Raw genomic sequence first — 24530 nt, 5'->3', positions numbered from 1 at the left:
CACCCATCCATCCGCTTTTTTATTTACGCATCCATTCACTCACTCACTCACTTATTCATTTGTTAATTCACTCAATAAATACTTATGTTGCATCTACCATGGGGTAGCCAGTGCTTTCGGCATCAGGGACACAGTATAAACATGATAGAGTCTCTGCCCTCATGGACCTAACATTTATTGGGGCGGGGGAGGCAGGCAATAAAGAAAACAATTAAACATACAGTGTGATCTCAGGCTTTGAAAAATGCCTTGAATAAAAATAAATCAGAGTCAGGGAATACAGAAGGCCTTCGATAAATACCTGTTTCATAAATAGTTGAATGAATAAAAATGAGAAATAAGCAACAAAGTAGAAAAGAGTGAAAAGGAAATATATAAGTCTGTCACAAAATTTTAAGGACGGAAGTGATGGAGTTATGAAGTGTCCTATGTAACTGATCCAATGGAAAGCAAGTGCATGGATTGCCAGGACACCTCTGCAAGCATCTGAAGGAAGAAACAAATAGGAGGTGTTTGACCTGTAAAATCCAGCAAGACTTTGAGTTAATGTTAGAACTACTTGACGGTACTTCTAAAAAAATGATGCTTACCCATAAGGAAAAGAAAAGTCTATCAGTAAGTAGGTGATTCGTTAGGATATGATAGAATGTTTTCTATGGAACAGGCGAGGTTAGGATGTCCTGGAACATTTTAATTCATGAGCAAGAGAGTAAAAGCAGAGAGGGGCAGTGCTAACATGTCAGGGGCAGGCCTGCTACTCCGCTTTTTCTCTGCCAGATCAGCACGTTCTGTGTAGTCCCAACCTGAGTCCATCCTAAAGCTAGCTGTTCCGTATGTGCGCTCTCGCATGCATCCTTCCCACTACAAAGGGCTGGCTTTTTTAGTATTTTTAAGGGACTAGATGTAAGGATGAGATGCTGACACTAATGCATGTTGGAAACCATTCCAGATTGTGGAGTTATGAGACCTGAGTTCCGGTCTTTTGCCTTGTAACAGCCATGTGATCTTTTACAGGTTTGCAATCAGAACATGACAGATTTTGACTAGATCCAGGGTTATTAACCCTGATGACACGTTGGAATCATTCAGGCAACTTCAAATTATAGTCTTTGGGTTATTTGATTATAGTACTTGGACTCAGGAGTCAGTATGCCGGATTCCATACCCTGGATCCATCACTTTTAAAGCACGTGGTCTTGGGAAAGTTATTTAACTCTTCTATGACTCAGTCTTCCATCTCTATAGATTGGGAATGATATTAATAGCAATATTAACCTATTCAAAAGGATCATTTTGAATAATAAATAAAAGAATCTATGTCATATGCTCAGAGCAGTGCCTGCCATGTTGTAAGCACTCAAATGTTCATTATTATTATTATCAATTATCTATTTAGGAGTTTCAAAATCAGCAGGAAGAAGTTTAAGGAGACAATGTTGCTCCCATATAAGGAAAGAAGTTCTAATAGACCTACCCGAAGATGGAATGAGCCATCTCAAGTAGTCATGACTTTCCCATCTGTAGAAATGTTCAGTCCCAGGTTTCGTAACCACTTGGCAGAATAAGGTGTAAGAAATTTAATAATTGGGTGAGTGATTAAATTAAATGGCCTCTACAGCCTATCTGAAACCTAACATTCAATTTTGCTCTCACTTTAATTCTAAAAGTATATGATTCTATGAAGAGCATAACTAATCTATCTCTCTTGAAGAGAAGGCATTTCAAAGGATAACCTCAAATCGTGTCCTGGGTTTTCTTGAGGTCCAGATCTGCTAGTTCTTACATTTAAATTGGGCAGGAGAAAAGCCCACTGCTTTGAAAACTATAACTAGTTTTGTAAAGAATCTGATTTTCTTTCTATCACAGTAACCATCTAATCCAATCTGTTTAGTTACTCATTTTGGCTTGAAGTTGGAGGAGTTAGTGAGGAATTCTAGTAATATTTTCTATGAGAAAAATTTCCAAATATGGTGATTTAAAACAAACCAAACAAACATTCTGCCGCATTCCATTGTGGATTTGTCTGGTATGCGTCCCAAGAAGGTACAAATTTAAAGTTCTTCTGTTCCTCTGACAAGGGCAGAGGGGAATCTGAGGTAGTTAGAACAACCATTTAATAATCCGACTGTGACAAATTATCTCTCAGTCTTTCAAAGTGAAATAGAAATGGGAAGTGTTTTTGTTCACAGTAACTATCCCAGGTAAAATCTGAGCTGGCCTGGAGCCCGGGAGAAATACTAACTTAAGTATGTTTTTAATTCCAGGACTTTCTCCTGACTCTGAATTTCAGTAATTTCATTGATGAGTATCAATGTTATGGACCTTACTAAGGTTTCTGTGTTTGTGTGTGTGCATGTGTGTGTGTGTGAGTGTGTACCCCGCGGAGTTGCTGCCATCTGTCAGTGAAGGATATCTAGCATTCTTGCAATGAACAGCTGTTTATATCCATCCAGACTGCTCAGCAGAGTGTATGAGAAGAGGCTATTTGTGAGGCAAAAGGGAAGTTCAGCTTCTTTTGCATTTATGTGTGTGTTACGGGTTTAGATTTAGGTAGGCTAACGTGAGGAACCAAAGAGCTTGGCAAATTGATACAGCAGGGACCTTCTGTTGAACATTAATCATTTCTTTCCTTAAATTTTATACTTGTCTCCTAGTACAGCTCGGTAGATAACAATGCATTTCTATGCCTTTTGCGTTTTGCAGCAGAGACTCAATCTCAGCCCACATTCCCACCAACTACCCTTTGGGTACACATTAACGACTTCCAAATCCTTTTTTTAGACCTTTCCTCAATTAATTTCTAGACACACAAAGATATCTCTCAGAGATATCATACAGCTCTCTTGATTTTCATATAAGCACTCAGGAGACAAATGTGAACTTATCCCCTTCCTCCTAATTCCATTGCTACTGCCTGTGTTTAAGACCTCACCTGGTTTTACAATCAAGAAGGCAACTAGCCCACGGGCACCTTTGTGCAAATTAGGGCAAGATTCCTTCCTTCAGTCCACAGTGCCCCACCCCAAGGAATGGCTCTGTGAGTCTTCGCGGCCTGGATCATGGGCTGGCTTTCAGCCCCGCTCTCCACTGTTGTTGGGTACTTGAGTCCAGAGCACAGCCTGCAGGTGGTGGCCCTGCTGGGGACACTCTTATGGGGCCATCTGTTTGTAACCAGCTTTCTGTTCTTGAATACAAATCATCTCCAGTCTGCTCATTACAATCAAACGCAAATCTTATCACACCCTGCTCCCTGCTTAAAGCTCTGGTGGCTCCCCATTCCTCCAGGTCAGGTGGAATCACCCTGCAGGGCAGATCAAGGCATCAGACTTCTGATCCCTGTAGCAGCCTGCACTCCCTCAGATGTCAGGATTTCTTCTCATTAGCTTCGGGAAGAAGGCCTTCCTCGTGATGGGAGATGTCTGAACTTTGGCCAGAATTCTTGGGAGAAGAGAAGTGCAGAGTGTGAAGGGAGAAAGATGGAAACTCGGGAAGATAAGGGCTGTCTTCAAAGAGAAGAAATGCCCCCAAGGGATTTGCTGTCAGCCTTCAGGAGTATTTCGGGAGGGAGTCTTTCAAGGATTCTTTTCTTAAAGGGGCCAGTTGATTTTCTTCCCTTCGAACACATCCAGGAAGCAACTCCTATACAGAAGCCCACGTAGTGAAGCAGAGGGCAGAACTTTGGGGTCCAACAGAACTGAGTTTGAACTGAGGCTTCTCCTCTGACTTTCTGTGTGACATTAGGCAAGTTGCTGGGCCCCTCTGAGCCTCAGTCTTCTCATCACTAAAATGGAGGATATAATAGGATATTTGTGGAAGATAAATGAAAATGAGCAATGTGTTTAAAGACTCTAGGACATCAAAGAATCAATAAATATTAACTTGCATTAGTTAAGACTCTGGTTTTAAAGACACCAAACCAAATTGACTCTAGTTAACCTCCCTCACAAATTAAAAAAAAAGGAGGGGTTTCACCGGCTCATGATACTAAGCAAGGATTCTCCTCCATCTCTTAGTTCTGCTTCCTTCTGGGTCTCCCTCGTTCTCCCCTTCTGGGCCCAGGTGCTGTCAATTGCTCTAGACACACTTAGGAAAGTTTCACTTTCAGAGAAAAAAAGCATGTCTCTAAGCTCAGAGATTGATGCTTGTAGGGTCACAAGTCCCTTGTCTTTACCTGTCACCAGGGATAGTGAGAGTAAGGTGCCATGATTAGCCCTGCCTGGATCACCTGCCCATCTCTGTGGCCACAGAGAATGGTCTGTTAACAGGAGAGTAAAGTGCTGGGCAGACAAAAGCAATTGATACCTACTGCTACTGTTGCCCTTCCTCTTTGCTGGAAGGTAGAACTATTAGCCTACGTCAGGACCCACTGAAGCAACGGCTGCACGGCCTTAGTAAAGCAATCTATGGTCAGGCTACCCAAGACAGCCGTTCTGCTCTCTGTACACTTGCCGGACCACTCCCTGCTTCACCCACATCCTCCCCACAGGACTGACCTTCCCATGGAGCCTAATCAGTAAATGCCGACATACCTGCCCCGGGGCCCCAGCTGGTGGTGGTTGTAATCTCCACCGAGATAGTTTATCAAAGGGGCCACGAAGGACTCGCTCCTCCGCTAGTTTCCCTGGTAACTGATGAGCCAACGTGACGTCAGTTCCCCTATAACAGGTCGTTTCCCTCCCCCCACCCCAAGCAGACGGCCGCCGCCATGTTCTGCCTGCGGTCTGCAGCCCGCGGTGGGCTATGGCTCCCGGACCTGGCTTCAGACATGTAAGAGGCCCCCATCCATTAAACCGTCGATGACTCTGTGGCTAACTCTGGGCTGTTTCTTCTGTCTTGAGGCTGGGCAAGTTCAGGGCTTGCAGGACTGTGGGGTGCAGCGCAGGAGCAACTTGGTAGGGAGGGTCTAGGGTTAACCTGAAACCTTCTAGAGAGGAGCCACTTCTCAGAGAAGCTGACCCAGCTGTGAGGAGCCAACTAAAGATGCTCGTCAAGGCAGCACCCTTTGATTTGGTCTCTGAAATGAGGTCTAAGATAGAGCCGTATGGAGTCCTGGCAGATGGGTGAGGCACAGCTATGGTGAGTGGAGGTGAGAGCTATGGGTTACACTGCAGGGGACTCAGCAGTCAGGCTCCTTTTCCAAGGAGGATTCAACAACGAGGGGTTCATGGTAGGGGTAGGACTGGGTAGGGAAGGGAAGAGAGTGATTGTCCACCCTGTGAGGAGCACTGTGGGAACTTGGAAGGCAATGCTAGGGTGTGTCTTTGTAAACCAGATTAGCAATTTCCGCGAGTTCATATCGGCCGCACACCGCAAGGTTTAGAGTGGAGTAGGGACGGAGGCTTCCTAGGTTTAAGGCTGAGTATGCAAGAGGGGTGATGAGGGGCAGCTGTGGAGAGGCATGGCCATGAGGCAGGAGCAGACAGCCCCACCCTTGCAGTAAGCAAAACCCTGATCTGTGTAGTCCTCCAAATCCCTGGACCCTTTGTCATCCAGCCCATCACCTGTGAGGCATGTCCCCATTAAAGGAAATCTGCAGTCCACTCTTTATTCTAGAAGGAATTTTCCCGAATCACTCATCTAGTGCTTTAACTTCAACTCCTCTTATTGCTTTGGCCTTGGAATGTTTGGTTTGCCAAGTTTACATCTTATGAGGATATTTGCCAACCAAATAAAGGATTATGATAACAGACTCTGAACTTGGCATAGGAGACACATCTGCAGAGTTGTTTCTTGTTTGGGTAGATAATGACCTGCATTTCGTTCAGAAGGAACTGACTGTTTAACAAATGAGTTGCTGAAGGCGCCTCTGTTAACTCTCAAAACCGCAAGTGCTTATTAGACAAACTTGAGCATATAATCTAGACTCTCTACAGTGCAAACCAAAGACAAACTCATAGTTTGTCTTCTCTTTTTTTAATCATATTTTTTAAATTACAAATATATACATGCTTGTTTTATTAAGAAAATGGTATAAAACACATAAACATTAATTACATTATCCTGCACTTCTATATCCTCAATTACCTTCACCCAAGGTAACTAAACTTAAATTCTATGTTTGCAAATTGGATACAGACATATATACGTATATTTGCAATATATATACATATATATGGAATGATAGAATATGGAATTATCCTTATGTTAACAACAGGATCATACTATATACACTATCCTGGAATTTTCTTTTTTCTTTTCACAGTATGTCAAGTAAAGATTTATCCCTAACTCAGTTAACGGCAGATGATCTTCCTTTCCATGATTGAATGGGACATGACTGTCCTTTTCTGGGGGAAGACTGGCCCCACAGAGGGACAGGCAGAATGTTTCCAAGTTTTTGCCACCACAAAACAATGAGGCCTTAATTATCCTTGTAATATATCCTTACATTGTATTTCTTTTATTTTATGGAATAGTTTTGCAAAACTATTATTGATTAATAAGCTATGTTTACTTTTAATATGAATAGTGTCAGATTACTTTCCAAAATTTTGTCATAATCCACACTCTTACCAGCTCTATTTGAGAGAACTATTTTCCTATATCCTGAGCAGCTCTTGACTTTTTCTTCCTTTAAAATGTTAGACATCTTGATAGTAAAAATGGTGTTGCATGTGTGTTCAATTTGCTTTTTCCTTGATTACTTGTGAGATTAACGTTTTTCCATATGGTCATTGATCTTTTTTTTTTTATTCTCTCTATTGCAAGCCTTTTTTTCCATTGAGCTGTCTGCCTCTTTTCTTATCACTTTGGGAGGTTATATGTTAGGGACTAATAGTTGCTTGTCATAAGTGCTACAGATGAATGTCCTAGTCCATTGTTTGTGTTTTGACTTTTGTGATATATTTTTCTTAAATATATACTTAATTTTAAATTTTTATAAGGGAAACTGTCGTCTTTCCTTCACATCTTTGAGTTTTGGGGTGTTCTTAATAAACTCTCCCAAGTACAGGATTGTATAAAGTTTCCTTGATTTTTCTTCAAATAGTTTATTTTTTCACTTTTTCCATTTAGAGCTTTCATCCAGCTGGAATTTTAGCATTCTTTCTTTAGATGTGTAACGGTTATGTTGATAAGATGTATAAGTCAAAACACTCATTTCCCACTAAGTTTGAAACACCAGCCTTGTTTTATATTACATTTCTAGATATGCTTTCTGGACTCATGAATTCTGGCTCATGAATCTCTTGTTGGTGCTGTTAGCTGGCACCAACAAGTGTCATTCCATGACACTCTTTTTGTGATTGTACCAAATATATCTTGATAACATCAGGAGAGATCACAACTTAATTTTGTAGTTTAGGGAAGAATCACATAAAGAAAAACAGTCTTGTGATATTTGAGAACCAACACTGTTAGTGTGGTTGATCTAAAAACTCAACTGATACAGAAATGAATACTATCTAAGGGCCACATTTGATTGATCAGCAAATGTGTTACACTTAATGGAATTTGGGGGTCATAGACATAAATAACTTTAAAAAATTATCTGAGTATAACCTGAGCCACTAAGGTTAGACTAGAAATTTCTCTTTGAAATCTTAATTTGGCCCCAACTCTAGGAAAGGATTCATCTGGTGTGGAGTTCAAACTTACTAATTTAGATAAATGCAGGAAAAGCCAAAATAAATGAGATGTGAATTAGAGATTATTTTTTAAATAAAAATAAGTTTTCTAACTTCCAGAAGCATAAAAACTAGAATCAGACAACAGATAACCTGATAACTAGGGAAAACTGGTCACTAAGATTTCTATTTAAATAGAAACATTTTAATTAATTATGAGAATGTTTAATTAAATATAAAGGTTTTAAACCTTGTTCTTAAGCAGGTAAAACATTTCTCTTGCAGTGTTTGGGAACTACTAAATGCTTTCATTGAGAAAGCACGTGTGAATTTTGAACATGCCCCCCATTTGAATTCATTAGTAGAGTTTATATTAATGAGATTTTACTTCAATACCTTTTGGCTGTCTCCTTTGAGTTGACTCATGTTGGTGGTCAACCAGATGATTTTTCAATGCCTAATTCTAAATTTGTCTCAGCATATAACTGGACGTGATCTCTGCTCTTTTTCACTGAGCAATGACTTTTCAATATTTAACAATGAATTGAGAATTAGTCCACATCTGTAATCCCTCATCTGCAATTCTGAAATCCACAAAGCTCGGAAAAAAACAGGATTTTAAAAAATCCTTAGCAGCAAACACTAACCTGATATTTACGGTCTTCATTCCACTACATACATTTTGTTGCATAAATATTTGTGTTTTAAGGGGACTTCCCTAGCTTAATTTTCATTATGGTCTGTGTATTACTTTCTCAAGTAAAAATAAATCCTGAATTACAAAATACCTGTATTTTGGAAAAGGCTTAATGGAATTTTTTGTTACCATTATTAATGATGGCATTAAAGACTATTAGTAGCATCATTTATTGAGTACTTACTGAGTATAAAGGCACTGCTTTAAACTGTGAGCTTGAGGCTGCAATTCTTCATGTTGAGACACCTAACGATGGAGTTGCGTTGGGTACAGCTGGTATCCCAACCAGGAAATCTAGCATTTATTCTCATATCTTCTGTATATTTGCCCATGAGATTTCTCTCTTACCCCTTGGGTCCCTGTTTCATTTCTGCGAGCTGGGTTTCTGTGTGGGAAATAGGGTTGTATACAAAGTCACATCTTCTCTACCCACAAAAGATGGATGGCTTTGCTCTTGGTTCCTCAGAGCACTTTGAAGCACTTGTTAATCCCTTGGATGCGAGTAATGGAATATCCTAAGGAATCCACCCATAATGTAGTTTGGTCAAAGTCCTTAAACCTTAGCTCCTCTTTGTCTCTGTTTCCTTACTTGTAAAATGAGCTGAAAAGCCAGCTTTGCCCATTTTCACCATTTCAGGTTGATTGTGAGGCTCTGATGAGATAATATATGTAAAGGGCTGTGAAAGGGGAAAAGTGCTCCTTGACACATGATGTCGTTGACTTCATCCCTCTAAAAATATCCTCCCAAAACAAAGTATCCTGAATTCTAAAATAGGACAATCTACATTCTTTAATGTTCAGAGTTCTAAACAAGTTACCTGGAGTTGGAGCCTCAAAAGAAGGAGAGCAATGAAAGCCACTGTGACACTGAACATGCCCTGAATGCATGCCTGTCAACAACCATAATTTTGAACCCAAAGTTGTCACATAGGAACCTACCATCTTCAGCATGTCAGTGAGCATGCAGACCCGCAGTGGTTAAATCAATAGTTAATGATGTTCGTCATGTAATTTGAGCCTCTAGTTTGTTTATGCTAGACCAACTTTATCCATACTCCAAACAAATTATCTCTTATAATTACCAGCCCGAAGATAAATCTCTAAATGTTTTTCTGATGATAGTGCTGTGGTTGGCAGGTGTTAAAAGTGCCTCCCAGGGACAAAGATTGAAGATGAGCTCGTTCCCACAAATCCTTCAGGCGAGGATGTTGAGCTTTCTATCCTGCCATGTGCAAAGGAGCCTTGTATGGTGCCCCGTTAATGAAATCTAATAGGCAAAGGTCGTATATCTTTACAAAGAAAAATGCAAAGCTGGTATGTGATAAATGGGCTCTGTGGGGCTCAGTGGACGAGTTTTGGTGAGAAAACCCACGTTTAAACAGTCGGCATGGTTTCTCTCTAACGTTTATGCCTTCAGTATCACCCCATAGTGACTCTCCTCACCTGGCTGAATGGTTAAAATAAATACAAAAATAAGAAATATATGTCTTCAGTGCTTTGAACCACAGTGACTGGTCATTCAATGTTAATGTTAAATATTAACCACCAGAACAAACAGTTGGCATTAGAGAAAAGCTGTAGATCTTTAAAGAAATCCTTTTTTAAAACTACCTATTATCAGTGTATTTTTAAAGTCAAAGGTGGAAGTCTTAGAATCTATATGCTTTGATTAGTGCTATCAGAATACTAAATAATGCATGCAAATGGGCAAGGTTTCATCTAAAAATTTGTGCTGTTTAGAAGTGGACTGAAAATCAATATGCTTACAGCTAAAATGCAAGAGTAAGTTAAATCTGGAATTATGAACAGTTAAATAAATCAGATATTGTTGAATTGAATCACTGCTGGTTTTAGGAGAAGTTACCAGTTCATTTGCTGTAGTTGTACTGCTGAGCTAAGAGACAGTTCAATAAATCAACTCAAGCTTGATGGATTCTTCAATTCATTGAAATGAGTGCGTGGAAGAGAAAAGAAATCTCTTAGTATTCCCTCTTTGACAAAAGGGTATGCAAAGAGCCTGAATGGATGAATGGTTGATTAATTTTGCCAGAAATTTTCTTGACAGCAGGAAATGTGTTTTTTCATTACTCTGTTTGCTTGGGATTTATTTGGTAGAATATGAATTATTGCATGTAAATTTGTACCTGAGGCTATGTTGCTAAAGTAGATAGCTCCTGGTGAGGCTTCTGACTATGGGACCTACAATATTTTTGTATGGTCTTGCACTCTGCACCCTTAGGGTTGCCCTACAGCGGTTTATATAAATGTCTGCTCTCGCTGATATTAGTAGTAAAATTAAGCACTGCCAGTGATTCAATATTGAGCTTGGTTTGTGTGATCATCTGTGCCCCTGTCAAGGAACGATGGGGCTGGAGGCAACCGACTGCTGATGCTCGATAATTCCTAGACACACCAACCTGGCAATTTACTTATAGACTCTTACCTTTAAATAAGGAAGAGAAGGCACAAGGTATCTCCTCGTGCTTCTGTTTACGGTAAGCCTACAAATAAGCAGGTTTCTAGTTTTATCGCATCAAGAAGGGATACAGCCACACATGAACAGACCTAAACTGCTATTGATACAACTGAACTTTGTGAGACTAGGACTAGGGATGGCCTCCCCACTGACCACTTCATACCTCTCCCATAGTCTGATGCTCTGCTGCACCTGTGCCCATTCCTGGGTCGTTGTGGAGGAGAGGAAGGCTTGTGGTTCTCAGAACCTCTACTGGGGCAGGAGATGATGCTATAATTGCTTTCACTTAGACCTCCTCTGCTGTCGTCTCAGACGCTGGAATCCTGGAAAGCCCAAGGAGGAAGCCACTCGTAAATTATTTAGCAACTTCCTGTTCATTTTGTTGTCCTGCAAGGACAACAACACAGGACGTCCTATTTCTTTTATGTACCAGACCAGAAATTATCTATAGCATATGGCATATCATATAACACTTTGCCTAATTTTGCGGTATGCGTATGTTTTATTCACATACCAACACCAAGTTTCCTGAATGCCTGCCACCTCGGGGCTTACACTATTTCCGGATATAAATGTATAGTGAAATTCTCTCTTAAAATAAGTTTTCTCTCTCTCACACACACCCTTCTAAACTATGAGGCTGCAAAGTAATTTTATCAATGATCCAAATTTGGCCTCTGCTATTTTTTGCTTAGATTATAATAAGAGAATGAGAAGTGACTAAAAGAAGATGTTAGTAAGTTTCCTTTTATGTTCATCTCAGATATGGCACTCAGCCTGAATGAGGACACGTGGCATCTACAAATATACTAGAACAAAGCTCAGAAAACTTAGGTTCTGGTCACTGCTTTACCTGTGATACTGGGACTCTTCCTGAAGCTCCCTAAATTACAGTGCTCTCATCTATGAAATGAGTATCATTAATTTTTTCTTGCTACTGGCTAGAGAATTGATAAACATCAACTAAGATAACTTTGATCATATATGGAAAAGCCAACATTGGTCGATAAAAATAGAATTTTGCTTTCTCTTTTAGTGCCGTCTAGCACTTGTAGGTTTTGATTGTTTGCTCATTAATCTTTGTTCAATGATAGCTTCCTAGGCTGGTGCAGCCTGACAAGTCATCCTAAAGTCTCCCGTGGTCAGCCAGTTACTTCTGCTATTTCCCTGCCCTTGGCTACTAGGAGTCTGGCTGGTTGGCTCCCCAGTTTCTTTTGGTGTCTCAATGACTTAACTTTCAATCACCAAGGGGCTAGCCATTAGCTGTGACTAATGAGAAAAAAAAAACAAACCGTATCTTCTTTCTCTGTTTCTAAAATGGAAAAAGTAATGATTTGGAAGAAAAGATTTTCTCTTGAAGTGGCCTTGGTTCCTGCAAATGTCCACTTCTATTATAATCATTTAGCAGGTTTTCATAAGTTGTAGATTTGTCTCTCTGTTTTGGTTGTAAGTAATAGAAACTCAACTCAGATTTGCTTAAGGAAAACAAGGAACTAATTGCTCTGGTAAGTGGTAATCCCAGGTAGACCGAGCTTCTGATCCTCCTGGACTCAAAGCCAAACTGTATCACCAGAGCGTGTCTCTTTTTCTCTGCCCCTTGCCTCTATTGGCTTCCCTCTCAGGTAGCTCTTTCCACGATTCCTCAGGATCGCCGTGGGTAGCTTCAGACAGGTGTGATCTTAGATCCCAGAAGAAGGAGGAAGGAGCTTCACAAAACTCCCGTGAAGGCTCTGATTGGCTTAGATCAGGTCACATATTATTCCTGAAACCATTATGTAGCCAAGTGGGTGAGGTACAGTCTGGCTGCGCCTGAGTCACCTTCCCAACTTAGAGCTCAGTTTGAGGGTAAGGACAGCCCCACACCAGCCACATGAAGTGAGGAGGGGTCCTCCCCAAAGGAAAGAACGATGGACAGAAAAAAAATGCATGTGTCTATGGCAAACTAAATCCCTCTTAAACTGAGTATTACTTATAATATTCCAAGCACTGTGCTAGCATTTTATATTAATTATTCTCATTTAATCCTCTCAAACTATGAAGTAGGTATTAATATTTCTATTTACAGATGCAGAAATAAAGGCTATGTAAATTACCCGAAGTCGTGTAACGATAAATGGCACAGCCGAGAATCATATTGAGGTCTGCCTCATCTCACAGCCAGGGGTCTTCCTTGCTTCACTATATTATCATATTTTCTCTTATAGGTCCAGTAATTTTAAAATGTAAACTTTTTTGTGCCTTTATCACCTTCTCCTCCATCCCTGATAGACCCCTAGCTTCTGAACATCCCTTTATCTTAGAATTGTTAGTTTATTGAATACCAAAACTTGAAGGGACCTTACAAACACCTACCCTCTCCCCTCCTTTCAGTGTAAAGAGGAGGGATCGTCAGGAAACAGAGAAAAACCAGCTTGTTTTCTTGATGCCCAGACTTGATTTGCCATTCCATTCAGGAGTACTTAACCTGAATCCCCTCTATAAAAGGACTTCAATAAATATTTTTCTTTGATAATGAAACTAGCTTTTAGCCACAGGATTATTTAAATCATTAATGCCTGTACTTTAGAAAGAGACAACCCAAACCTTTTTAGAAACAGATGACTTTAAAAAATCACTTCTTGAATAACAAAATTAATAACAAAAACCCTAAAAGAACAAAATGATACTCACTATATCTCATGGTGCTCGATAGGAAAGCATGTAAAAATAGGGCAAATCAATTTTTGCCCAATCACAGAATTCTGTGACCTCTGATGTAAAGAATTCATAGGATGTCCTGAAACATTGTAGACGAGAATTTTAATCACCTTAGATACCACTTTATCCAATCAGACTCTTCTAAATCTAAAGACAGAACTGTGGTTTTATGATGGTTCCAGACTATAGTCAAGGAATGAAGTCAGATGCTTCTAGTTTGGAGCAAGTTCTGTTGGTCAGGAATATCATTTTTAAGGATTACCTGAGATGTTGCTGTCTACCTTCCCGATGTCGAGGCAGTGCTGTTGTGTGTATGTGCTGGGATGGCCCTGGGGGAGGTTGACCCAGAGACACCAGAGGCAAGAAGCTTGCTGCCTTCCCCGTCCCAGGGACTCATACCTGTGTTTATACTCAGTCAGGTAGAAGGGTGGCCTCTCTCAGCAGGTAGAAAAACGACTCTACTCTTAATTTCCCAGCTACCAGCTGCCTAGTTACATTCAGAATTTTTAAAAATTAATATAAATGGCAACAGGTATGGGGAAGAGAAGCAGAAGAGGAAACCCGTCTTGAGAAATATTTTTGTAGCTCTCGTCTCGGCCCCCCGCCAGGTGGATGGCTCGGCATAGCATAGAAGGCTGCCCTGGAGCCTCGTCTTCTGCTCAACTGGGAGGATCAGCATTCAGTTATTAGAAAACCCATGGCTGGGAGACTGTATGCTGTGTCCAACATCTGCCTTGAAATGTTGAGCAGTCTGTTTTACCCAGGCTGTAAGAAATCCAGGTGGTTTTCAGGTGTTGTCATTGGAGAGTGTATTCATTACTTTCAGCACCTCTATAGGAAGCTTCTTCAGAGGGCACAGAAGCATCTTAGCCGTGGCCCCTGCCTACCAACTAGTTTGAGACACAAGGATTATCACACAGAACATGAGTTAGGAACCACTGTTATGAGCACAACCTGGGGATGGAGGGAATTGTGGAGCTTAGAGAAACTGGAGTTACTCCACGAGGAGGAAGCAGCGGGTGCAGGATTTTGGAAGGGGGGAGTGGGTGGAAGGGCAGTGCGCTCCTGGCAAGGGCCACCTCAGCCTATTCCCGATTTCCCATATTAGAAGCAGAAAATGCATCTGGTCCACAGACCAGCAGCACAGACATCACCTGGAGACTTGTAGGAAGGTGGAATCTCAGGCCCCACCCCAGACCCACTAAATCAGAATCTGCATGTTAACAAAGTTCCAGGGTGATCTGTGTAAAAGTTAAGAGAGGCTCTGGGTTAATGTATCTTGTGACTCAAATCCTGATTTTTAAGGGACAAGGAGGTAGGGCTGTACACCTTGCTCCTCATAGTAAAAGCTCTCCTGGTCTTCCCATAAGTCGTGTGCTGAACTAAACACATTCTCCATTCTGTTCTGCTACGTACTGACTGATAACCTCAGCTGAAAGCTCCCAGCTCACTGACAACTCGATGATGCGCAGGGGCAGGTGTACTCATTAACTGAATTCAGTGTTTGCTGAGAATCAGCTGTTTGCCCTCAAACTCATTGATACCAGTTGTACTAGTTAATATAATTACACAATTTAAAGAAACTGATGAAACAGGAGTAGAAAAAGATAGTTATTTCTAAGATGAATGCTTTGGAAAGTCTCAAATGAAATGAAACATATTCTCAATGAAAATATGCTCTCAAATTAGGGCAAAACAGCTATAAAAAATCAGGAGGGGACTGTAAAAATGCAGACAGAGTCTACATTCAGATTCTGTCACATACGTCTCAGTTTTTATTCCACATTAATGAAACTGGAATTAGAAATGGAAAATTCGACCTTATATGTATGGTCTTTGCAACACAGAGGATGGAATCTCCTGTAGACTCATGCTCAAAAAAAACATTTACAAAGGCCCTGGCTCTACATGAACTAATTATAAATGGATGCATAATTTTATGTTCAAAATCATAGAATTGCTATCTTATTTTATAGTATAATACTTATTTTAAACAATTTTCCTCTTTAACCAAATTTCAATTAACCAACTCTTTGTCCTAACCCTATTGGCTAAGATAAAAATACAGTAGAAGGTGTCTGCTGTTTAGCTTTATTTTTTAGAGTCAAGGAAAGCGGAAGCAAAGAGTTATATTGCCTCTATGGACTCTTCCTTTTTCGCATTAGGAATTTGAGGCTCAGAAAGATGAAATGTCTTGCTGTGAATCTAAGTGGGGCTCTCAAAGTGGAGTCCCCAGGCAAGCCGTGTCAGTATCACCCGGGAGCTTGCTAGGAATGATGATTTGGGATGGGCCCCAGACCTACCAGAGCAGAATCCCTGACAGGGAGACCCAGGCGTTTGTTTTCAAAAGCCCTCCAGGTGGATCTGATGCAGCTAAGGTTTGAGACCCGTCAAACTTGAAAAGCAGAACCTGGAGAAGAACCCGTTTCTCCATGCATCTGGACCATTACAGTCTCTGGCTAATTTGTCAGATACTTTCTCTAAACCTGGCAGCTCTTCTAATCAGAAATCTTAGAGCTTACATACTTTTGAAAAATGGGCTGCAACAAAAGAATCTTAGATAGGAAAAGACTCCTTCCAACACACATGGAGTAAAAAGATAAACTCTAAACTGTGCTTAAGGATGGATAATGGCTAATGACCTACCTGACAGACAGGTGTAACCGTGCCTGTTTCTCCTGCTGCTGCTGTCACAGGGTTACAGTGTATCGGGGGCTGACTCGGAGATCTCAGGCTAAGTGTTTTATAGATTATTTCATTTTGTAAAGCAGATTATTGTTCTCATTTTCCAGATGAGTGAATTGAAGCTTAGCATGATCAAGTAATTTGCCTGAAGGTGCAGAGCTGATGCGGTGTAAAGCTAGGATTTGAATCCAGGGCTCTCAGATTTCAAAACTCCTGCTTTTAAGCACTACATTTTATTATCTGCTCATTTGGGGGAGTTAGAGCTATGTTTTTAAAAACTAAAATGTGAACATATTTTTGGAATTTGGGTTTTCCCAGTGATTACGAAGTTTTACTCAGTAATTGGAGAATAGAAACAAGAATTATTGATGTAGAAACTATGCCCACAAAGCATGAATTAAAAATTGCTTCTTTATGTCAGTGTAGACCACTGTTTTCTACCATATCAGTGCATTAGAATAATAGCTGGAATCCTCTGACAAATAGACTGGTGGCCTGGCCCCAGCCTTGACCCCATCAAATTTAAATTTCATGGGGGTGGGGGCTGAATATTTGTTTTTACAGCTCCCAGAGTTATTCTAAATTACAGGCCATGGTTGAGAACCAGTGATAGGACATCCGAGTTCAGATAGTTCAGGCTGAGAAGTGAATTTTTTTTAACATTTTTTTATTGATTTATAATCATTTTACAATGTTGTGTCAAATTCCAGTGTTCAGCACAATTTTTCAGTCATACATGGACATATACACACTTATTGTCACATTTTTTTCTCTCTGAGCTACCATAACATTTTATGTATATTTCCCTGTGCTATACAGTATAATCTTGTTTATCTATTCTACAATTTTGATGAGATTTCCTGTGTAGCATATTATCAAACAAGGATGCTAGCTATTCAATGAACACTTGCAATGCCCCAGACACATGGCATTGCCCTCAAATATCTGCCATACTTGGGGGTTACCCTAATGGAGTTAAAAGATAAGTGTGCATATTATTTCCAGGAATACTAAATAGAAAGTTTGGTTTTTAAAATGCCCTCTTTACCCATAACTGACCTGGATTAATAGTTTTTCTAGAGTTAAAATCTCTAGAAGACACCTAGGAAAACTTCACTTTCCTGGCACAAGAAGTAGATGTCTCAGTAAAGTCCTAGTTCTTTCTTTTAAGTCATCCGGCTTTTTCTTTAAGAGAATCAAAATGCTGTTTACTTTATAAGCATACCAATATAAACTAAAAGACAGTTGATGGAAATTTTAAATTTTTACCAGCCTGAAAAAGGGAACTATTTTGCCAAGTACTACAAAATATTTGGGTAGATGTTCCTCATCCCTAGTTTTTTTACGTTCTCCTCCCTCTTCAACCAGACAGAATGGATGATGTAGCTTGCTTTATACTGTAATGTTTCTAAGAGTAGAATGTGATTTGAATTTTTTTTTTAATGAAAGTTCTGGGGATTGAACCCAGGACCTCAATGCTTGCTAAGTATGCGCTCTACCACTGAGCTATTAGCCTGCCCCAATCTGAATTAATTTTTAAGCTCACAAGATTCTCCTACTATTATTCACTATTATTCTTAGTTAGAGCATTTTTGTCCTGCAGGGAACATTTGACAATATCCGGAGGCATATTTGGTTGTCACACCTGGGGGAGAGAGTTTGCTATTGGCATCTTGTGGGTGGAGGGCAGGGAAGCCGCTAAACTTCCAACAATGCACAGAACAGCCTCACAACAAAGACTGAGCTGGCCTCAGAAGTCATAATGGCGAGTGAGAAACCCTGCTTTAAAGCTATTACCTTTTACGAGTTCAGATTTTTTTTTCCCCGTTTATTTGGCCTGCTTAGAGCCTTTCCATAAATAACTCTTGCATAAAAAGGTAACATAGAAATACAACTCCTGTCCCACCAGATTTGGCCCAAATACTCTGCCTTATAGGTAGGACCTGTAGATCATTTTTAGTTTGTATTTAAAGCATTTTGATGCCTCATATATGATGCCAATAGCAATGGAAGTTTGACAGTTACAGAGGAGATCTGAGCATCTGAAGACTTGAGGGACCAAAAAGACAGTCCCTCACACTGACCTGAAAGAATACAGATGAGGGAGAATTGGTCTTTTTTTCCTGGACTGATTAGATGGTATTACATGGCTCTGATGGATGAAGCATAATTTTCATTTTATAAGCCTAACACTTTTATAGATTTTTTTTTGGTCACTCCTCTTTATAATACCCTTCTTAATTGGGGTGTAAACATCCATGAAAATGAAAGTTAAACACAATTATCTTTCTAAGCATCATGTCTCTCCCTATGAGTGGGGCTTGGTCAGCTGGAAAAAAGTGGGGCTTTGGGGAATTATCTGATGTATATGTGTAGGTGTTAGAGTGTGTACAGGTGTGTGTGTGTGTGAGTGTGTGGGGGAGGGTCCTTTATGCTTGATACCTATGGTCTGCACCTAAGGGTTTGCCTGCTCAGCCCCCTCTTCTAGGAAGTGACGCATACCCATCACACCTGATGTAACGGGTGCCATACTTATTTTGTGGTCTTTCCAGTCCACGTCAGTTGCTTGTCACTCAACCCAAGAGGGAAGAACCAGAATTCTTTCTCCGGAGTTTTCAAACTCCAGACCAACGAGGAGAGAGCCTTGACTAAAACTGAAAGGTCTGCCCTGGTCTGCAGCCGGCCATGTACTCACCACATGGAGGATGCTGGGCGGCTGCAAGAGAGGAGAAGGAGGCCAGGAGGAGAGGATGGGGAAGCTGGGCGGCCCCTCGCATCCCTGGCAACCCTTGCCCTCCTTCCAGCTTGTCCACCAGTTCTTTTGCTTTTTTTTGAGAATACTCTCCAGATCTTTCTTTAAGCCAGTTTAAGTTTCTGTGACTTGCAGCCAAGAGGGTCACAACAACTCAGTGTCCTTACCTGAAAATCAATTCCTCAAGCTCCCCACACACAGACGTCTCCAAATGAAAATGAAACCACAAACCCCAGAGTGTATCTGTTTGCAGGAGGGGGGTTTCTGGTAATTAGCTTAGAATTGCAACAAATGGCGCACACAGACTGTTGGCTCTGCGTGTGTGCTCTAAGATTGGTGTTTACCCTATTATATTCCAATTTAAGAATGTCATGAAGTTTATCAGTGAGCAAATGGAAACTAGCAAGAACAAACATGGACGGTGAGAGGTGTGTACCTTGATATGGAGATATTTTAGATTTCAAAACAAATTGCTTTCATTGGGTTGATAGCAAAGGGGACATGACCATATTCCCCACTTAAACTTGGTGATGGTGGGTATTTTTAGCAAATGAGTTGTCAGCAGAAAGGCTTCATTAGACCCATCAGGATATCTGCCCATGAAGAACGAATCCCAAACTGTACTGACAGTTTCCTTGAGCCAAAATGATGAAGCACCTCTGACAAGAGCCATATTGTGCTCCCCATGTGAGGAGCAGGGGGAACAAAAGAGCCAGTTTGATCTTCATTTGGTCAGGTTAATATTGACACAGCTTAGAGACATCAGAAGTGTGTGTGCAGTGCACACGTACGGCAAGGGCTCTGGAGGGAGACTCGACCGGTGATGTTCACAAACCAGAAAGGGGCGCCCAGTCGGGAGGAAAGCTTTCCTGCTTTCTTGAAATATTGTTCAAAATGGATGATTTATTTTTACAAAGGAAAATAAATAAAGCCATACGTGTTCAAGTTCATGACTCAAAACAGGCTGATAGGGATTTTTTTTTAAACATCTATACACAGTTACAGAAATGATTTATCATTATTATTATCTGGTAGCTGGTGTGTGGCCCAGGTTCTGCCATTTCACAAAGAAAGCATTTCTGATGAGTGGGTTTTCCATTATGCGTGGGTCCTGAGTTATTCATGATCATATAAAATCCTTACAAACATACATAAATGTTCATAAAGGGGTCCTTAAGTGGAACAGCAGTCTAGCTCTTTTCTCACTGAGTCCTTAAATCCTTATGGTACTGAAAAGATTTTTTTTTAATTGAAGTGCGGGCAGTTACAATGAGTCACTTTGTGATGCACAGCACGATGTCCCAGGACTGCAGATGCATATATTCATTTTCATATTCTTGTTCATTAAAGGTTATAACAAGATATTGAATATAGCTCCCTGTGCTATAAAGAAGAAATATGATTTTTAAAATCTATTCTTTATATATAATGGCTAACATTTGCAAATCTCAAACTCCCAAATTTATCCCTTCCCACCCCTTTTCTCCCGGTAACCATAAGATTGTTTACTATGCGAGTTTTTTCTGTTTTGTGGATGAGTTCATTAGCGTTTGTATTCAGAAGTTCTGTTGGTATAGGTCTGTCTTTAAAGAAAATGTAAATTAGTCTGAGCTGGTTAATAAGATGATGGTTTATTTGTCTTTAATTGGTTGTAAACCTCCCCGAATCCAGATGTTCAATCTACTATTGGTTAGTTGTGAGTCTGCCTAGGTCCACTCTTCTATAAAGTACAGCTCTCTGTGGGTGTAACCCAGGTTCTCTTTATGATGGAGGTAGTGAGGATGGGGCAAGATGTCAACTTGTTTAATTTCAGGTTGATGTGAAACCAACCCACTTCATTTCCAGAAGTCTTTAACTTAAACCAGTGTTTTCAGATGAACTACGTCCCAGGCCCTGTCCTCTCCCCTCCCCTCCCTTTTCCCGTCTCTCTCTCTTTCTCTCCCCTTCCCTTCATTAAATGATACATTTATGGATGGTAATAACTATTTGTCCCATGACATGAAAGCAGTGATTTTCAGTTGTCAATAAACATGTGCTATCTCCCTCTACTTGAATAATTCAGCCCGAATGGTGACCTTACAAGGATGATTGCTTAAAAGACTGTTGGTTTCTTCTCTAAACTTAAGACATGCTTGGCCTAAATTGGAGCATCTGCAGATTGATACGTTGTTTTGTCTTGCATAGTTGTGCCCTTACAAGAGGGCTTTGCTTAAAATAATGGTGACACTAGAGGCTCTTTCTTTTAAGATGCCTATTCCCTCGAGGTAAAGAAAAAAAAAAAACCTCTTTTGTCTCCCTATCCCCTCCTGCAATCCTAGTTGGTGGTTTCTCTAGGCTTTCGAGCAGAAGAAAAGTAACGTTGGGAGCATCCTTAGCTGATGAGGTTTTTATATACTAAGTAGTAAAGTGTGTGTCTAAGCTACCGGAGCAAGAAAAACTGCACGAGAGTAGTTCTGGATAAACTGTGCCTCTGCTAGGTCTGCTTTGTTTTTTTTTTTTTCCCTGTGTACACAAAGCATGCCTGACTTTTTAAAAGTACATATTGCTGCAAGAAAGTTTATAGCAGTTCCTTTGGCAAGTTTTCAGTTTTAGGCTCCCACATATAGTTAATGGTCAGCCTATATTAATATTTTATAGAGTAAATGAGAAACTGGAAATTGATCATAAGCCATGATAATATTGAATCAGAAATGTAAGCAGCTTATAATTAGCATTTGTTAAAATCAAGGACATGGTTTGTTTGTATATAGTGACAAGGGAGAATCAGTAATAAATAGAAGTAAATGGAATAGCAAAAAACTCTTTTATTAACTAAAAACAGAATTAGTAATATCTTTGGTGATTAAGAATTTTTTCATTTGAGAATAACAGAATTTAGAACATGGGCTCTGAAGTCAGACTTACCCAGGTTCAGATCCAGTTTTCACACACGTGAGCTGCATGACATGAATTACTTAACCTTCTAAAGCTTCCTGTTTCTCAGTGTAAAGCAGAAATAATGTTACCCACATCATCAGATCATCTTAAAGTTTGAATGAGATGATGCAAAGCATGTAACAGAGTACTTAATGTAGAAGTGGTTTCATTAGATTATTTTAGGAAATACACTATTGGTTTAAATGAAAATTATATTGATATATATTATATATTCATTTATATATTATAATTTTTTGATTTTCACTGTTCTTGAAAGGGCTCTCTTTTTGAATGATAATATCTTCTGTCTGGCTCTATTTTCAAAATACGATGCATAATATAGTTTTAATAGACCTAGTAAAGTTTTTGCTACTAAAATGCCTTGGCTAGCTTATAGAAATAAGAACAATAGAGGTTTTTTTTTTTTTTTAATGACATCTGGTAAAAACATGGGAAGTATCTTTGCTTACCAATTAAAGAGTGTACGAAAAACAGAATAAATAAAATCTCTTTAATTTATGCATTTTGTGTTCTCATAAATCATTTTCCTGTCAAAATTATCAGACTTTATTATTGCTGAATATTTTAAACATCATAATGGAATTTTGGTAGCATAAATCATAAGGCTTTCAGTAAGAATATTTGTGTACGTACCTCAGCATTTTTCATAATCTTCAGTCTAGTCCTCAGTCTAGAAATAAATCCATGCAGACTGTAAATGTCAAAGTATACTCTTAAATTTCAGTAACTCAGCAATCCACGCTGACCGCTGTGCTTACAAGGTAGTTATGGATTGTCAGGCTATGTTTCCAAGACTCATTCTTCGCAAAGATGAAGCTGTACAAGCTTGTGTTTTAATCTTGGGGATGATTTTAATACAAGCACCCTATCTATGGATTATATCTACTCACCTAATTTTTCTGTTTCCTGCAAGAAGAAAAAAAATCAGACCTAATAAATCTGGGAATAGCTTGTCCATGACATTAGAAAATAATTTATTTTTTTATTATTTAATAAAAGCCTTACTCAGTATATTTCATTTGTATATTAAGAGAGACAACTGTTTTGGATTCTGTGTGTAGTCCAGAGTGCTGGACCTAAATGAGAAGGGTTAGCATGAGGACTAAATTCCATCGAAGGGCATATGGCACTTGAAAATATACCAAAGGCTCTATCCATGGTGATTTAGCTGAAGGAAGAATCACTACATATTTTTTGCTGCTTTATTTGTGTGGTGACAAACAGAAATTCATTCATTGAGTCTAACTTGGAATTAAGGATAAAAGATCCATTAATGAGATAAACACTGCCTTACCCATAGTTTTTATATCTTATGTTACTTTTTAAATGACTTTGCTTCATAGGTAACTTCCTCTATCATCTCACACTTAGGAATTTTACCTGTGAATCACTTTAATGACTTAAAGATGTGTGTGAGTATCACTTGAAAGTTCACAATGTTATAAAGGATGTAAGTCAAGAAGTTACAATACGAATAACCAGTTCCCAAACCTAGAATTTGTGCAATACTTTCTATGAATCAGATTACTCTCATGAACCCTAAGAATGACCTTTTGATAATTGAAGACTTAGGAAAGGAAAGAGATCTAACATTTATTATCTACTATATGCCAGACATTGAGCCTGCTTTTTGATACACGTATGTTCTTACTACGTACAGCAGTCTGATGAGGTGAGGGTTAACAGATGAGGAACTCGAAGGCTCAGAGAGGTAAAGTCAGGTCACTCAAGCTACGCAGCTAGTGAATAGCAAAGCCAGAGTTAACCTACGAGGCCTTTACTGAAAACCTTGGAGACAGTGCCTTAAAATAATGGAGAGACACAATCAGATTTTAGATGAGCAATTTGGTAGATTATAACAACTTTAATGTCAAGGTATCTTAATGTCCACTGTATATTAGATTTCAATATATATTTGATTACATATAGCAATGACATTCTACTTTCATGACTATAGAAATTATTTTCTACTTTACACTATGCGTATTTTCTTGTGTCATTAAGTATTCTTTGATAGCGTGATTTCTAATATTTTGTGTTACTGTTTCATCATTTATTGAACCATTTCTCTATTGGACAGTTAGATTGTTTCAAAGTTTTAGTTATAGTAATAATCCAGTGAGTAGCTTTGTCCACAAACCTTTTATGTGCATATATGATATTTCTTCAGAATATTTCTAACAGTGCATGAGAATGCCCATTCAGCCATATTCACCAATTATTGGGAAAGAGAAGATGAAATATTTTATTATCAAATAATTTCTTTGGTTATTAATGACCGGATATTGTGAATTGCCTTTTATGTCCGCCACCTATTTTTTCTATTGCTATGTCTACTTTCTCTCATGGATTTATAAGAACTCTTCACCTCAAGGACATTAAGCCTTTCTCCTCCCTGCTTTTAAAAAATAAAACAATAGTAAATAATAGTCATTGCATTAAGGAACTTCTGAGTGGATTTTAAGTAGAAGAATATCATGGTTCTGATTGCATTTTTAAAAGCTTGGGAGGCTGTCACCCAAGATCAGGGAAGAAATGGTGGCAACCATGGCTATGACAGTAACAGATGGAAAGAAGTGAGAGAAGTGTTTGGACTTGGTGTGTTTTAGAGGTAAAGTTAACAGGATTTGATGATGGATTGTGTGAAGAATGACGAGGGGAAGGAATCAAGACTAATTCCTAGATGTTTGGCTTGAGTGACTGGGTAGTGGTACCGTTTGT

The 24530-nt window shown here is 39.5% G+C and overlaps 1 protein-coding gene and 1 long non-coding RNA gene across 7 annotated transcripts in view; one reads left to right on the top strand and one right to left on the bottom strand.

The window, feature by feature from the left end:
- The window catches only part of PRUNE2 (prune homolog 2 with BCH domain), a 230198-nt gene that overhangs the window by 123092 nt on the left and 82576 nt on the right, over positions 1–24530 (top strand). For 5 of the 6 annotated variants that reach the window (XR_012072048.1, XM_072959623.1, XM_072959622.1 and 2 more), the window contains exon 1: positions 4706–4767. The exons of the other annotated variant lie outside the window; for it this stretch is intronic. Coding sequence is in view for 4 of the 5 variants with exons in the window: in XM_072959623.1 (XP_072815724.1) it covers positions 4741–4767 (27 nt within the window). In the remaining variant the exon portion in view is untranslated. Of the gene's footprint in view, positions 1–4705; positions 4768–24530 lie in introns of those variants that run through there. 6 annotated transcript variants of the gene reach the window in all.
- LOC140696060 (uncharacterized) lies at positions 155–4601 on the bottom strand. The gene is made up of 2 exons (XR_012072041.1): positions 4530–4601; positions 155–3781 (listed from the first exon to the last, which is right to left on the bottom strand). It is a non-coding gene; the product is annotated as an uncharacterized lncRNA (long non-coding RNA).

The sequence above is a fragment of the Vicugna pacos genome, chromosome 4, assembly GCF_048564905.1.
Source record: "Vicugna pacos chromosome 4, VicPac4, whole genome shotgun sequence".
In the NCBI taxonomy this organism is placed as follows: domain Eukaryota; kingdom Metazoa; phylum Chordata; class Mammalia; order Artiodactyla; family Camelidae; genus Vicugna; species Vicugna pacos.
The sequence above is the reverse complement of the archived record's forward strand: the minus strand, read 5'-3'. Positions and strand labels throughout refer to the sequence as shown.